General features: G+C 35.7%; 1 protein-coding gene and 1 pseudogene across 1 annotated transcript in view; one reads left to right on the forward strand and one right to left on the reverse strand.

Annotated features, from left to right (window-relative positions):
- Positions 1–4,457: 4,457 nt before the first annotated feature.
- On the forward strand, positions 4,458–7,367 carry LOC116029905 (annotated as a pseudogene).
- A 1,658-nt stretch (positions 7,368–9,025) lies between these two features.
- LOC116029146 (E3 ubiquitin ligase PARAQUAT TOLERANCE 3-like) overlaps positions 9,026–13,934 on the reverse strand; it is a 7,888-nt gene continuing 2,979 nt past the window's right edge. Inside the window, exons 3-15 of the mRNA XM_031271048.1 lie at positions 13,754–13,835; positions 13,499–13,662; positions 13,299–13,378; positions 12,783–12,851; positions 12,540–12,696; positions 12,320–12,468; positions 12,077–12,238; positions 11,673–11,981; positions 11,358–11,399; positions 10,968–11,226; positions 10,660–10,779; positions 10,120–10,192; positions 9,026–9,949 (exon numbers count right to left, since the gene is read on the reverse strand). Coding sequence (XP_031126908.1) covers positions 9,215–9,949; positions 10,120–10,192; positions 10,660–10,779; positions 10,968–11,226; positions 11,358–11,399; positions 11,673–11,981; positions 12,077–12,238; positions 12,320–12,468; positions 12,540–12,696; positions 12,783–12,851; positions 13,299–13,378; positions 13,499–13,662; positions 13,754–13,835 — 2,401 coding nt within the window. The 3' untranslated portion in view covers positions 9,026–9,214. The remainder of the gene's footprint in view (positions 9,950–10,119; positions 10,193–10,659; positions 10,780–10,967; positions 11,227–11,357; positions 11,400–11,672; positions 11,982–12,076; positions 12,239–12,319; positions 12,469–12,539; positions 12,697–12,782; positions 12,852–13,298; positions 13,379–13,498; positions 13,663–13,753; positions 13,836–13,934) is intronic.

The following is a 13,934-nucleotide window of genomic DNA, read 5'->3' on the forward strand; positions in this document are numbered from 1 at the left end:
TTTTTTTTTTTTTTTTTTTTTTTGCCAATGCAAGTTCAATATTTAAAATGAAAATGCTTGTTTCCTATCTTGATGTGACTTCCATTAATTGGATGTCCATTTATTAGTTGACCAATCACTAATTAAAAAGGAATTTAGTTGTCCAATTAGATAATGTGAAGTTGGGGGAGATATAGGAGAGTTGTATAGCATTACTCTATTGAAAAGGAGACTTAATTTAATCTAATTAAAAGTTCATGACCAATTTTGGTGTTTTGAAAAAAAAATCGGTTATGATATTAACTTAAAAAAATTAGTCGAAATAGGTGGCCTAGTGTATAGAACATGATTCTTGTATAAATAGTGACGATTGACCAAAAAAATTGAGAGAAAGATTAGTCAAACACATCGGTATCACTTTGAAAATGAAGGAGTAGTGTATATTTGTTTGCTTTTGCCTTAGGCCTTATTTTTCTCAACCATTTCTTACACTCATAGTAGCATTGTCAAGACTGAAACGTGACAAAATTTAGGGTAGTTGACAAAAATATGAACATTTAAAAAATGTGACAAAATGGAAAAAACGAGTTTGGGAAATGCGTGTGGCAACAGAAACGTATTTCCCAAACTCTGTTGAGGTTTTTTTTTTCGAAATGTTAACATCATACGAGTTTGGAAAATGCGTCTGATGTATTTTATACTTCATACGCATATCCCAAACGCGTCTGAAGTATTTCAGCACGCCTATACCATACGCATGTGGGAAATGTGTATGGCCTCACCGGAGTCCAGCAAAGTCCGGTGATACCATATATAAATGGGAATTGCATTTCTCGTGATACGCATTTCCCAAATGCGTCTCAACTCATATTTCCAGCGCCTAAGTTTCAAAGTTCAACAAATGGAAAAGTGGACATTTGTTTCTTGCCATCATCTTTTAATTCAACATTTCCTGCACACGTATTCTATTTTTTAGACCATTTTTCGTTGATTAATATTAATATTAATATTAATATTAATGTCAAGATTAAAAAAAAATCTTACTACAATTTTTGTCGTTATTGTTATAATTGTAATTTATTTAATAATATATTTTATTGACTTCGAGAACAAGAAATATTTGTGCAATTAACATTCTGAATATGATGAGTTGTGTTTGAGAACTAGGAAAATAAATAAATAAATAAACAGCCAGGGTGTTAATATAAATGTTTTTCAATTACAATTTTATTTTCAAAAATTACAAAAACATGATATACATCATATAGATGCAAAACTCTTAACTAATACGTAAATCGAAAACAAATATATGAATTGCATTTTCATTTACGGAATTTGCAAAACAAACAAGAGAAGAAAATATAAAAATATGGGTCTCGGAGTTGTGCATTTTTTTTTAAAATTTATGGAAATCGCAGGACTCCGGACCTTAGCTATTATGGTTTGCAGGTCATTTTGGCCTGTTAATATCGAAGATTTCTGCTTTAAGATCTGTCTTTTTGGGGCATTTCCGCACATGTTGAGTACGATCATAATCTTCACAAATTAGATGGTCGTACTAGGAATGAAGAATGAGATTTTTTCATCATGGATATATTGCACTGTGGGAAGATCGAACTCAATACTTGGTTCCAATTGGCCCACATGCACCATTAGGCCCATTAGGCCCACATGCACCACATGCAATCACAAATGGTATATGTTATATTCAAATTATCTTATTTGTAATCTTGGCTAAAGTAATATTTTAATATGATTTTATTTATTTAGTTATTATTTTATTTTTACGTGTTAACGTGTTAATATTATTTTGTATTTATTATTTTTTTTTTTTTTAAATATTGTAGTTGCTAGCAACCCAAGTTTATATTACATTGAACAGTGTAATTCGGCTCGTCACACCTTCGACTGTCGTCACAGTAGTAACACTTTTCTCTATTAGTTGACTATGTATTTCTTTATTGGTTCTATACGCTAAATGTGGTGTTACATATGTTTGAATAAAAAAATATTCTATACGCTCAATGTGATGTTATATATGTTATGAATAAAAAAATTTGCAGTTAATATGTGTAACATGTCATCATCATCAAATGAATGTTCATTGAATATGCCAAATATGTCAACTTCAACGTCTTCATCATGCCCACCACTAGTTGATGTTACGAACGGTAATTTAGATTTGTCTATTCACGGATTTTGCCTTTTTGTTATTTCAGTGTATGTTTACAACTATTTTCATTACTAAAAAACAAATTTAACAATTCATTATATTTTTTTAAAGTGGATATAGCATAGCATCCTTGGTATAATTGTGCTCCGTGGTCAATTGTAAGAAATTCCAGTAGGACATCGGCAAAAACAAATGTAAGGTATTTAAACACGGATTTCGAACAGGTCATGTCTCAAAATAATAGATATGGTGAGTTTTCTTTAAATACAAAAGGTTGTTCTGTTCATTTTTGTCACAACATAATTAATACGCGTTAATTAATGAATATGTACCATTAGATTATGACAATGAGTACATTGACGGTATTACTAACTTGAGTTACTGGGCAACTGCATATGCTTTGCGAATGTTGTTTGCTACGCTACTCACTTCAAGTTCAATCAGTAGGCCAAAGGTGGTGTGGAATGCCGTTTGGGAATTTCTTGCTGAGGATGCACAATTTCAACGTAGACATCTAATGTGTAGAATCCAAGTATATTGAGGTCCATATATTTATTCGAGTTTGTTATTTGCTTATCATTATTTCTAAATAAACTAATTTGTGTTTTTTTTTTTTGCCTTTTTAAGAGTTTGTGTTATCGAATTCGGATAAGAAACAGTTCGCTCTTGTGGAGTTTGAGAAGTTCTTATCTTTGTGGGCAAAGAGCTTGAGGGACTTTTTAGAAATGTCAATTCCTGACGAAATTAGCATGGGTTTGATTGAAAACATGTTGTTAGGCGAAGAGTTGGCGTATGACAAGAAATTGTTGAAGACAAAGCATGAATTGTTGATAACACAATTGAGGTTCACCATACCAGGTAGTGTTATCACTCTTTGCCTACTTATCTTCTGATAAAACTTCCAACAACGTGCCATAAGGGCTAAAATGAGCATGAATCATTGGGACTATTTGGACTTCCTAATCATTCATTGACATTAAAGGTTGGTGCACATGTTATGTTATTGCAGAGCATAGACCACTCTCTTGGTCTTTGCAACGGTATGCGCCTCATTGTCACAAGATTGGCATATCACATTATCGAAGCAAGAATAGTTAATGGGACACATGTAGGAACCAAAGTTCTTATCTCCTGAATGTTTCTCACTCCTTCTGATACGAGATTACCTTTCAAGTTCTAGCGTAAACAATTTCCATTGATGCTATCATATGCCATGACTATCAACAAAAGTCAGGATCAAACGTTAACTAACGTGACTTTTTTTCAAATCACCCATCTTGATGGCCCGAGGGTGTTAGCTCTAGACTAGGATTGGTAAGATTCTGTTGCTACTACCAATGTCGTCTACAAAGAGGTTTTCAATAATGTGTACTTCCAACCGGTGATATTATGTTTTCTTTTATTTTGTAATATTATTGTTAACTTTATAATCAATTCTTGAGCGATTGTCGAATTAATTGTATTACAATTAGTTTGATTATTAGAAGACTATTCGTATTATATTTGAATGGGTATATGTCATTTAGACATTTGTATCAATTCAACTGTATGGGTCTCAACTCTCAGGGATTAATCGGCACTGAACACACATTATCTTACCTCGTTTTATAACTTATTATTTATTAATTACTATTTTATTAGTCAATATAATAACAACTCCAATTTAAAATTTGATTAGAAATTTTTGTTTGTTAAAAATCGTTTTCCTTAAAACCCGTTTAAGTCTCATAACTCCTCAAGTAAACTATATTCTATTACAATTACTATTAAATAATTATTACTTGAACTCCAAATAGCATAAAGCTGTAATAAAATATAATCTATAATAGATCAATATAGATTAAAGTTAGAATAAAGTTACTATAATAATCAAAGTCAACAACATTGATACAGAGTAATTTTTAAAGAAAATACTACTCCATACTTATTTTTTTCCACTCCCAATAATATCATTGGTATAAATAATTAGATTATATAAACATGTCTATATATCTTCTTTTTTTTTAATATATACACTACTTCGCGAAAAATATGACTAAACTATTAAATAAAAAATTCAACATACGCTTTTCAAAAAATAAAATTCAAAATACTCGACATATATTTTCAAAGATCATCATCATTGTTAATTGTCATTTAATTAGATAAGAGGATGTTGCATTCAAACAAAAAAAGATAAGAGAATGTTCATTTAAACAAGCTAGCTAGGTAAGAGAAGATGCAATGCAGGGACAATTAGAGTGTGACTGAAGTAGCTTCTTATTTATATATTGTTCATATTCATCGTCTTCGTGTCTTTGCGAAGATGACAAAATTGGTATATATCTACACAGAAAATATATCTTTCATACAAATGAATTAGGATAGCAATTTATTTTTATAACTGAGTTGCTCGAGAACGAGTAAATTTGCCCAATTTATACAAATCCTAAACACTGATATATAAAATCTCCAAAGTTTCAACACCGGATACATCCCCACATTGGCTATTAATTGGGCAATTATTTGCTCAAATTCAAGCAAGAATAACATCATAAAACATAACCAATCCAATCCATTTCTTCAATTGCACTATATAATATTCGATGTTATAATTTATATAATCGTATATTGATCCAAATATTCTTAAAATATTATAACAAATTCATAAATACTATTGTCAAATAAAAATGAAAATGAGAAGAGAGTTTTATAATCTGAAATTGTAAATCCAACAGAGAAGAATTATGAGGACATTCGAGTCGTGTATAGTAATACTCTCCTTAAAACCGATTCGCCCGATGATGTTTTTAGTTTTTGTGTTGTTACTTTTAACTTTACCTCGAATAAAAAAATAAAAATAAAAATAAAAGGTTTAATTTAATCAAAGTAAAAGTTAAGAACCAACTTCCGTGTTTTGAAAAAAAACAGTTAATGATATTAACTCAAACAAAAAGTTAGTCACCTCGAAACAGATGGTCAAGTGGGTAAAACATGATTCTCGTATAAGTAGTGACGGTTGATTTCCTTCCTCAACCAACAAAAAGAAGAGGTTAGTCCAGCACATCGGTATCACTTTGAAAATGAAGGAGTTGTGTATATTTGTTTGCTTTTGCCTTAGGCCTTGTTTTTCTCAACCATTTCTTACTCTCATAGTATCATTGTCAAAGGCTATATGGGCGCAATAGAAAATTTTCCCATTCCAATATCCTACCCTTGACCATTTCAATTGTATTGATTGTACTATATATAGGAGACTAAAGAAAAGTACGTGTAATGACCAAGACCCAAAAATCTCATACTTGTAATATACAAATTACTAATTAGTGGTGTATCCATGCATTTAATCTCAGCACTGAAGAAGTAAACCATAAATAAATTTCCTCTTCTAGCAGTGATCATGTATGGTATGTGCAGCAGTTGCAGCGCCCTTCTCGGTCTGTTGTTGTTGCTTGGCAGCTTTGCTGATGGCAAAGATGCGACTGAGACAGACATCTCTTGCTTGAAATCAATCAAAGATTCCTTGGAGGATCCTCTGGGAAACCTTAGAAGTTGGAAATTCAACAATAATTTTCAAGGATTTATCTGCAGTTTCGAAGGAATTGATTGCTGGAACTCTAAAGAGAATAAAGTGCTAAGTATTGGACTCTCACATATGGGGCTCAAGGGGCAGTTTCCCCTAGGCGTAGCCAAGTGTTCAAAATTAACAGACCTGGATCTTTCCAACAATAACTTGTATGGAAATATCCCTTCTGATGTTCCAAAATCGCTGCCATACATTGCCACACTTGATCTTTCTTCAAACGACTTCGATGGAGAAATCCCCACCAGTTTTGGAGATTTCAAATATCTCAATGTTCTCAAGCTTGACAACAACTTGTTCACGGGACAAATTCCCAGTGAAATAGAGAAGCTTTCGCTTCTTAGAATATTTTCTGTTGCTAACAACATGCTGTCTGGCCCTGTGCCTGATTTTCATGATCATGATCGACCAGTTTTTCCACCACAAAGCTATGCTAATAATGAAGGGCTGTGTGGTGTCCCTTTAGAACCTTGCAGGCATCAACACTATTTAAGAAGCTTCATAAGTGGCTTTGCAGAAGGATGGGCAATTTTCACAGTTTTGGCTGTGGTCATTTCCAGCTTCTGCATGCATACAACCAAGCAGAAGCAGGCATTGGCAAATAGACTAATCAGACACATCAGGATCAAGCAATACCAAGTATGTCGGTCACCGTTTCTCTTGACTTTTCTTGATTCTGCTCACCATCATTCATGCTGCCTTTTCTGATATTAATTTCTCTAGAGTCTAGATAGCAAATAGTTTATAAAACAGGGACTCGATCGGATGGTCACTAACTGCTCTCAGTGATTGCAGATTGACATGTTGGAAAAGATCACTAGTAAAATGAATTTGGAAGAACTGAGTGAGGCAACTTGTAATTTTGCTGAGACTAGTTTGGTCGGGACAGGGAGAATGGGAGAAACATACAAGGCCACTCTCCCAAATGGTTGCTTCCTTGCCATCAAGAGGCTTCATCACAGTGATTCAAATGGCATAGCAAACCAATTTCTGACTGAATTGTTGACTCTTGGAAGGATAAGGGATAGGAACTTTGTGCCACTTCTAGGCTTCTGCTGGGAAATGAACACCAAACTCTTACTGTACAGTTTCATGCCAAATGGAAACCTCCACGCTTTGCTCCAATCAAGAATCTTGGAATGGCCAAAAAGGTTGAAAATTGCAGTTGGAATAGCAAGAGGGTTGGCATGGCTGCACCACAACAATATGGCACATCTCGGCTTGACCACGAAATGCATATTGCTGGATGAAGACTTTGAACCAAGAGTATCCAATTTTGGGCAGGCGAAATTCGTGAATCCATTCATTGAATCATCAGTGTGGAAAAATCTAGTGCGTAGCACCACACAAATCCCAGAGTCAGACTGCTATGACAAAGATGTCCATGATCTTGGAACTCTATATCTTGAGCTAGTTGAACAAAGGGATTCTAACCATTTTCCAGAAAACAACATTGGGAGCTCCACTTCTAGGCACCAACATCTGATAGGAACAGGATTTGATGATGAGATTCTCAAATTTCTGGAAATTGTGAACAAATGCCTAGTGTATGATCCAGATGAAAGGCCTACTGCACTTGAGGTATACCTGAATTTGAGAAACATTTTGGAGGGGTCTGAGACGAATCCAAATCATAGTGATAGAAGCAGCTGAAATTTGTGTTGCTGATGATAGATAGGATGGATTAATAGAATCATCTAAGCCCTAAAATTTTTAGCCCAATAAACTGTGATCTTTTGTAACATTTATATCGTGGACCACGGTGCACAACCCCGTACCAAAATGAGTTCTGTGTATTCTAGGTAATCGTTCTGTATATTCTAGGCAACCGTTCTGTGTATTCTAGGCAACTGTTCTGTGTATTCATGTTAGTAACACATGTTGTGATGTGTTTATGCATTCGAATGTTTAGGAGGATGAGTTCTGTGTATTTTGTGTCAATATTCTGTGTATTCATGTTATTCACACAGGTTGTGATGTGTTTGTGCATTCGAATGTTAGGAGGATGAGTTCTGTGTATTTTGTGTCAATATTCTGTATATTCTGGGCAAACGTTCTGTGTATTCTAGGCAAACGTTCCACGTCCACTAACATCGAAACGACGTCGTTTCAGACCAGGGTTCACACTGCACTGTGGACACTGGTCCACGATATAACAATTGAAGTATGTCAGGTTCTGTGATCAATCATTATTGCATGGACCATGGTCCACACAGCTGTGTGGACCATAAATAAAAAGTACTCTGTACATTTTTAATATACTAAAACTGCATTATTTTTGTACATAAAATACATTATTTTAGAGTACATTATTTTAGAGTACATTATTTAAGTACTGAAAGTACATTATTTTATATATACTACCAAATAATGTATCTTATATTCATGGTCCACACAGCTATGTCGACCATGGTCCACACAATAATTTGCCTTCTGCGATTAGCTCATCATTTTATCAATAAAATACTCTGAAAATAAACAGTGCTTAACCTTCCTAGATTACAAATTTGTGCCTATGTATTACTACCTCCGTCCCATTTTGTTTGTCTGATTCGGTTAACGAGGCTTGACTGAAGTTATTTTTAATTCAATTTTTCATAATATTAAATTTAATATTAGTATATAAAATTTATATATTTGGAAACTACATTAGAAGTACTATTAAACACAAAAAATCAAATTTAAAAATAATTAAAAATTACTAAAGAAAATAAGCAATGAAGAAAAAGTTGGTTTGACCAATGAATAGTAAACAGGACAGGTAAAATGGGACAGAGGGAGTATCTAATATGCGAAAAATGATACTTCCTTTGTCTCATTTTACCTGTCCTATTTACTATTTATTGGTCAAATCAACTCTTTCTTCATTACTTATTTTCTTTAGTAATTTTTTATTATTTTTAAATTTAATATTTTGTGTTTAATAGTACTTTTAATGTAGTTTCTAAATATATAAATTTTATATATTAATGCTAAACTTAATATTATTAAAAATTAAATTAAAAATAACTTCAATCAAGCCTTATTAAACGAATCAGACAACCATTTTGAGACGGAGGCATTATCTACCAAAATAGAAAGAGAGCAATGCTCAACCTTGAGGTTTTAGTCTTTTTAGGTAATAGAGAAGGTATGAGGTTCTGCCAATTCGGGAGGGACAGGAGAGAGAGAGGTGAAGAAGCGATCTAAATTGTAGGAGTAATATTGAAATCAACAACTGAAAATATTTTATTATGTAAATTGCAACTGAAAAAAATGGAAACACTTTTCTCCTAAAATCTGAAACGAGATAGCTCTAACAAAACATGAAATTAGAAAACAACTAATTTCATTCGAAGGAAAAAGAAATTTTCATATACATTTTATTACATGAAAGAAGTAAAACATGGAGCTTTAAGGCTAAAAGCACCCAACTTCATTACAATAGAGTCATCTCTCCCCTCTGCAGCATTACAAAATGCCCGTTAATAATTTGCTTCATCTGCCAACTACTCTCCAACCTACCTATGCTTGCTACGATAACCACTCCGATCCCTTTCCTGCTCTCTATCCCTTGACCCTTTTGAATGCCGAGGGTGCTCGTCGCCCTCCCGCTCCCGCTCCTGTTGTGGCGGTGGTGATGGCTCATATCTTGATGGCCTTCTCTTGAAATGCCGTTCATCGTCACTACTGTCATAATCAGTGGCTGCAGCAACAGTCTTCCTTGACCTTGATACCACCAAAGCCTTCTGGTCTTCAACATGCCCATTTGAAGTAGCTCTGTGACTCGCAGAAGCACTGGCTGGTGCTTCGTTGGACGATGACATCTTTTGTTTCTTGGAAGCTGCTGCTGCTGCGGCTTCTTCCTCAGGGAAGCTTATGCGGGAAAACACACTCCTCTTTGACTTTTTATCATCAACGGCAGCTTTGGATGCTGCTATTGGAGGTTCTGATGAGGAAGAAGATGGCTTGGCAGAGCCATCTGACAGCTTAGAACGTTGATGGTGCTCACGGTCACGGCCATGGTGATCACGGTCCCGATCACGGTGATGATCACGATCATCGTGGTGGCTTTTCTCACGGTGGTAATGATCATCATGGTGGCTTTTCTCACGGTGGTAATGATCAGTACGGTCATCAGCTTTTCTCTTGGACGAAGGACGAGGTAGTTCAGGATCACTAGAGCGACGGTTTGGAGGGGACCTCTCTGATCGGCGGTGGTGGTAATGGTCTGAGCTTGATGGTGGGGGAGGCCTCTGCACACAAAAGAAGACATCAACAAACCCAGAAGTTCACTTCAAGCCAATAATAACAACACTGATTATAGCCACCCTGATTTCTTGCAAACTGTTTCTATAAATCATAAACCCTATCTACCGCAATATAAATGAACATAAGAGAATAGGAATATAACAAATGTGCATACAGATTTGGGTTTCAATGAAGAAATGTCACCACTGCTGCTAACTTCCCTAGTAAATTCCCGATCTTTTGAATCCCTGTAGGACATGGAAATCCAAATTACAATTAAGCATCAATAGTTTTCGTGAAAACATCCATGAAGAAAACTCTCTACAGTCTACACAACTAAAAATCAATCCATAACTTGCTTTTTCATATAGCCACATAAATGAGTTCACGAGTGGAAGCATGCACATATAATGTAAAAAACGGGTATAAACTCTCAAATAAGTTTCACTAATGGATACAACTTGGAGATCAAGTTTTTAGTAGAAAATGTGCCATTCAAGTAACAACTAGAAGATGGTACAAGAAAAGTAAGCCGAGATCCAACAAACAGCATGAGCTATGATAACTGAAGGTGACAATCATATACACCAACATTAGAATAGCAAAAAGAGAAATCAACTATGAAATGCAAAATTCAAAATAGCTTGGCAACATAATTGAATATGGAAACATAAAGTAGACCAGTTGAAGCAGAACAAAAATATGAAGACGGCACCTCTCTCTTCGCATCTCAAGCTCGCGCTTCCTCTTCAAATCTGCTTTTCTAGCTTCAAATTCTTCCCGGCTCATAATTGGTGGGCCAGCATTAAATCCCATTGCAATGTTTGCAAGATCCCTGTAGTTTGACATTTTGGAAGCAATTAGACAAAAAACAATTCTTAACTATAGCAGTGAAGCTTACCAAAATAATACTCCGTAATAAGAATAAAAAAAGAGTGAAAGAGAAAAGGCGGGAGGGCGTTGTTCCATGGAACAAGTTCTTAAAAAGCCACCAGCAAAGAAAACAAAGAGAACTCATATTACCTCTGAGGAGGGCCAAATGGATTTGGCGGTAACATGCAACCCGGTCCTCCAAATGGATTCGGTGGTATCATTGGACCAAATGGAACATCCAAAGGACCAAGACCATAATTCATATATGGCATCTGACCAGGATATGGGCCCACAAATCCTTCCATTCCTTGTTGCATGCCTGTCCAATATGGATTATAGGAAGGACCCATAGGCATCATATAATTCTCAGCAGCAATGTCCTGGGATGCTCTCCACTGCATCTCTGCAGCTGCAAGACATCCACATAAAGGCAAAAAAACATTAATCCCAAAAGAGTAAAAAAGAAAAGCATCAACTTCAAGAATTCAAATAGTTCACAATTTGTTATATAGAGAGAGAGAAAAAGAGTTAAAGGCATACCAGTTAAAGGCAGGCGAGCTTTCTTCTTTTTCTTCTTCTTTCCTGAAAAGCAAACAGGCATAGCAGATGAGAATGGATTTATTATCTGATACTAGTCATAGTATGACAAGTACTAATACTTCAAAAGTCTAGTACTTCTTCAAAATAAAAAAATAAAAAATAAAAAATAAAAAAGTAATAAAGCTAATAAATGGCATAGGCAATTATCTGACTCTATAGCATCCAAAGTGGTCACGTTTTGGCTTGATTAAGTGAAACAATGAACAAATTTAACTGCCCAAATAAATAACTACATGGAGCAATTGAATCACTTACCAGCATCAGAAACAGCTGGCTTCTGCTGGACTTCTTCATCAACCAGTGGGGCACTTCCCTGAGAAGCTGGTTCCTTCACACTTATTGACTCATGTGTAGCTTCAGAAATGTCAACCACTTTGGAGCTCCTGCCTTTCTCCAATGGTTGTGGTGGAGCAATTTCCACCTTAACCTCTTCTATTACCTCCTGTACTCTTGAAGTCTCTTCTTTCTGAAGAAGTGATTGGTTTGGCATTTTCTCTCCTCTGGAAGCTGCAGATTGTGATGGGGATGGAACCTTCGGCTGAGGATTCCGAGCAGACTCCATATCTGCACAGTAAATCACAGTTAACTAATGACTGTTATGCAAGAAAATGTCATTTGCACCAATAACAAAAGAAAGATATCAGCACTGAAGCACAGACCTTGAACTTGAAGGGCACTGCCCCCATGTTCACTGCTGTTATTAGACTCCAGAATTCGATTGATGGTGTCTCTTAGAGTCTTATTGGGCAAGAGGTCATCTGCAAGAATATTTGTTGCCCCACAGACACACATCAACTTAGAAATGATGCAATCTCGTATACCTGTGGACAGGAATTAGTAGTTAGAACATCCAAAGCCTGAAACAGCAATGATCAAAAAGATGGAATCAGTCAGAATCTTACATTTGTCACAGAAACTCTTGAAGCAACATTTGCTAGTAAGCACCGCATCTTTCATCACTTCTTTACACAAAGGACAATGGAGTTCAGGTGGAAGCTCGCCAACAGAACGTGTAGAAGGCATTCCTTCAACTTCTTTTTCAAAGGCAGCCCTGCAATTTTTTCAAATAATTAGAATAGTTCTTAGGACAGAGAACACCTAAACAATATGCACACGACTTACTCATTTGGCTTCAGAACTGCACTAGCCCCACTTGGTAAAGCATATGAACCATCTGGAGTAGTCACTAACATAGACTTGGGAATACCAGTTGGGGGCTTCACTCTCTTGATGTCAAAGTTTGGATCACCATTTGTTGGACAGTGTTGAATAAAATGTCCTAAATAAGAGAAATTTCATGAAACCCAAATCAAAGCAAACTTATTACCAAACTATTTCTATAATCAAACAAGAACATGAACATACCAGGCACCTTGCACCTGTGACATATATAGCCTGGTGGTGGTGTTTTACGCTCAAATCCTCCTCCTCGACCTAACAGTCAACATCAACAAAATAAGATTTAGTTGCCAATGTTTAAAGACGCAACATTAAGTGCATATATAAATCATAAATGGCAGATCTAGGCACAAACACAATTATGAACTGCAAATCTAGTTATCTAGCCAAAGTCACTCATAACATGTATGTAACTTCTTAAACAACAGAAACCGTATACCTATTCCTAGTAGGGACTAGGGATGGGATTGGCTCAATGTTTGTATAAATATAGTACCTTGTACATTCAATAAACACAATGAGAATAAACCTTTATTCTTTCACATGGTATCAAAGCCTAAGAAAACCCCAAGTACATCAGAATAATCATCAAAAAGAGGAACAAAGATTGACTGAAAAATAACAAAACAAACAAGAGGCTGTCTACTCAACAGAAACATGATGCTATATGAAATATTTGGAAATAAGAGGTAAGAGAATCACCAAAGCCACGCCCACCCATCATTCTCCCACCTGGACCACGTCCATAACCTCTACCGGCACCAAAGCCATCAGCTGGTTGTCTGTGAATCAACATAAATGTCAATTAAATAAGTCAGCAAAATGCTAAAGAAAAGATCTTCCATGTGAAATCGGAACTAACATAATAATCGAAATGGTGCAAAACAAAATAAACATCTTACTGCTGCCAATCTAAGGCCGGTGTATCAATTAAAGCCTTAATCTTGCTTTCTTCATCAGCTTTACTAGAAGGTGGAGCCTCCTGGACAGGATTGCTTGACTGAACTGGTATGGTTTCAGGAATTGCATACAAGTCGTGCCCAAATTCATCCCACTCGTCATCAGGCTACAAGGATGAAATGAGGTGTTTAAGCATAAAATTGGAACTGAACAAAACCCAGAAACAACATGCAAGACATACAGATAGAGAGGCTTACATATTTGGTTGCAGAAGACTCAACTCCCACAAAACCGCTTTTTACTGTTTCAGCCTCCTCAGTTATATTTTCAACCATAGACCTGCAGTACAGCCATAATGGGTCAAACTCAATTGAGCATTACATCCAACGCCCTTAAAATGTGTACTTGATCCAAACTCCCCCCCCCCCCCCCCCCCCC

The sequence above is a fragment of the Ipomoea triloba genome, chromosome 9 (assembly GCF_003576645.1).
Source record: "Ipomoea triloba cultivar NCNSP0323 chromosome 9, ASM357664v1".
Taxonomy (NCBI): Eukaryota; Viridiplantae; Streptophyta; class Magnoliopsida; order Solanales; family Convolvulaceae; genus Ipomoea; species Ipomoea triloba.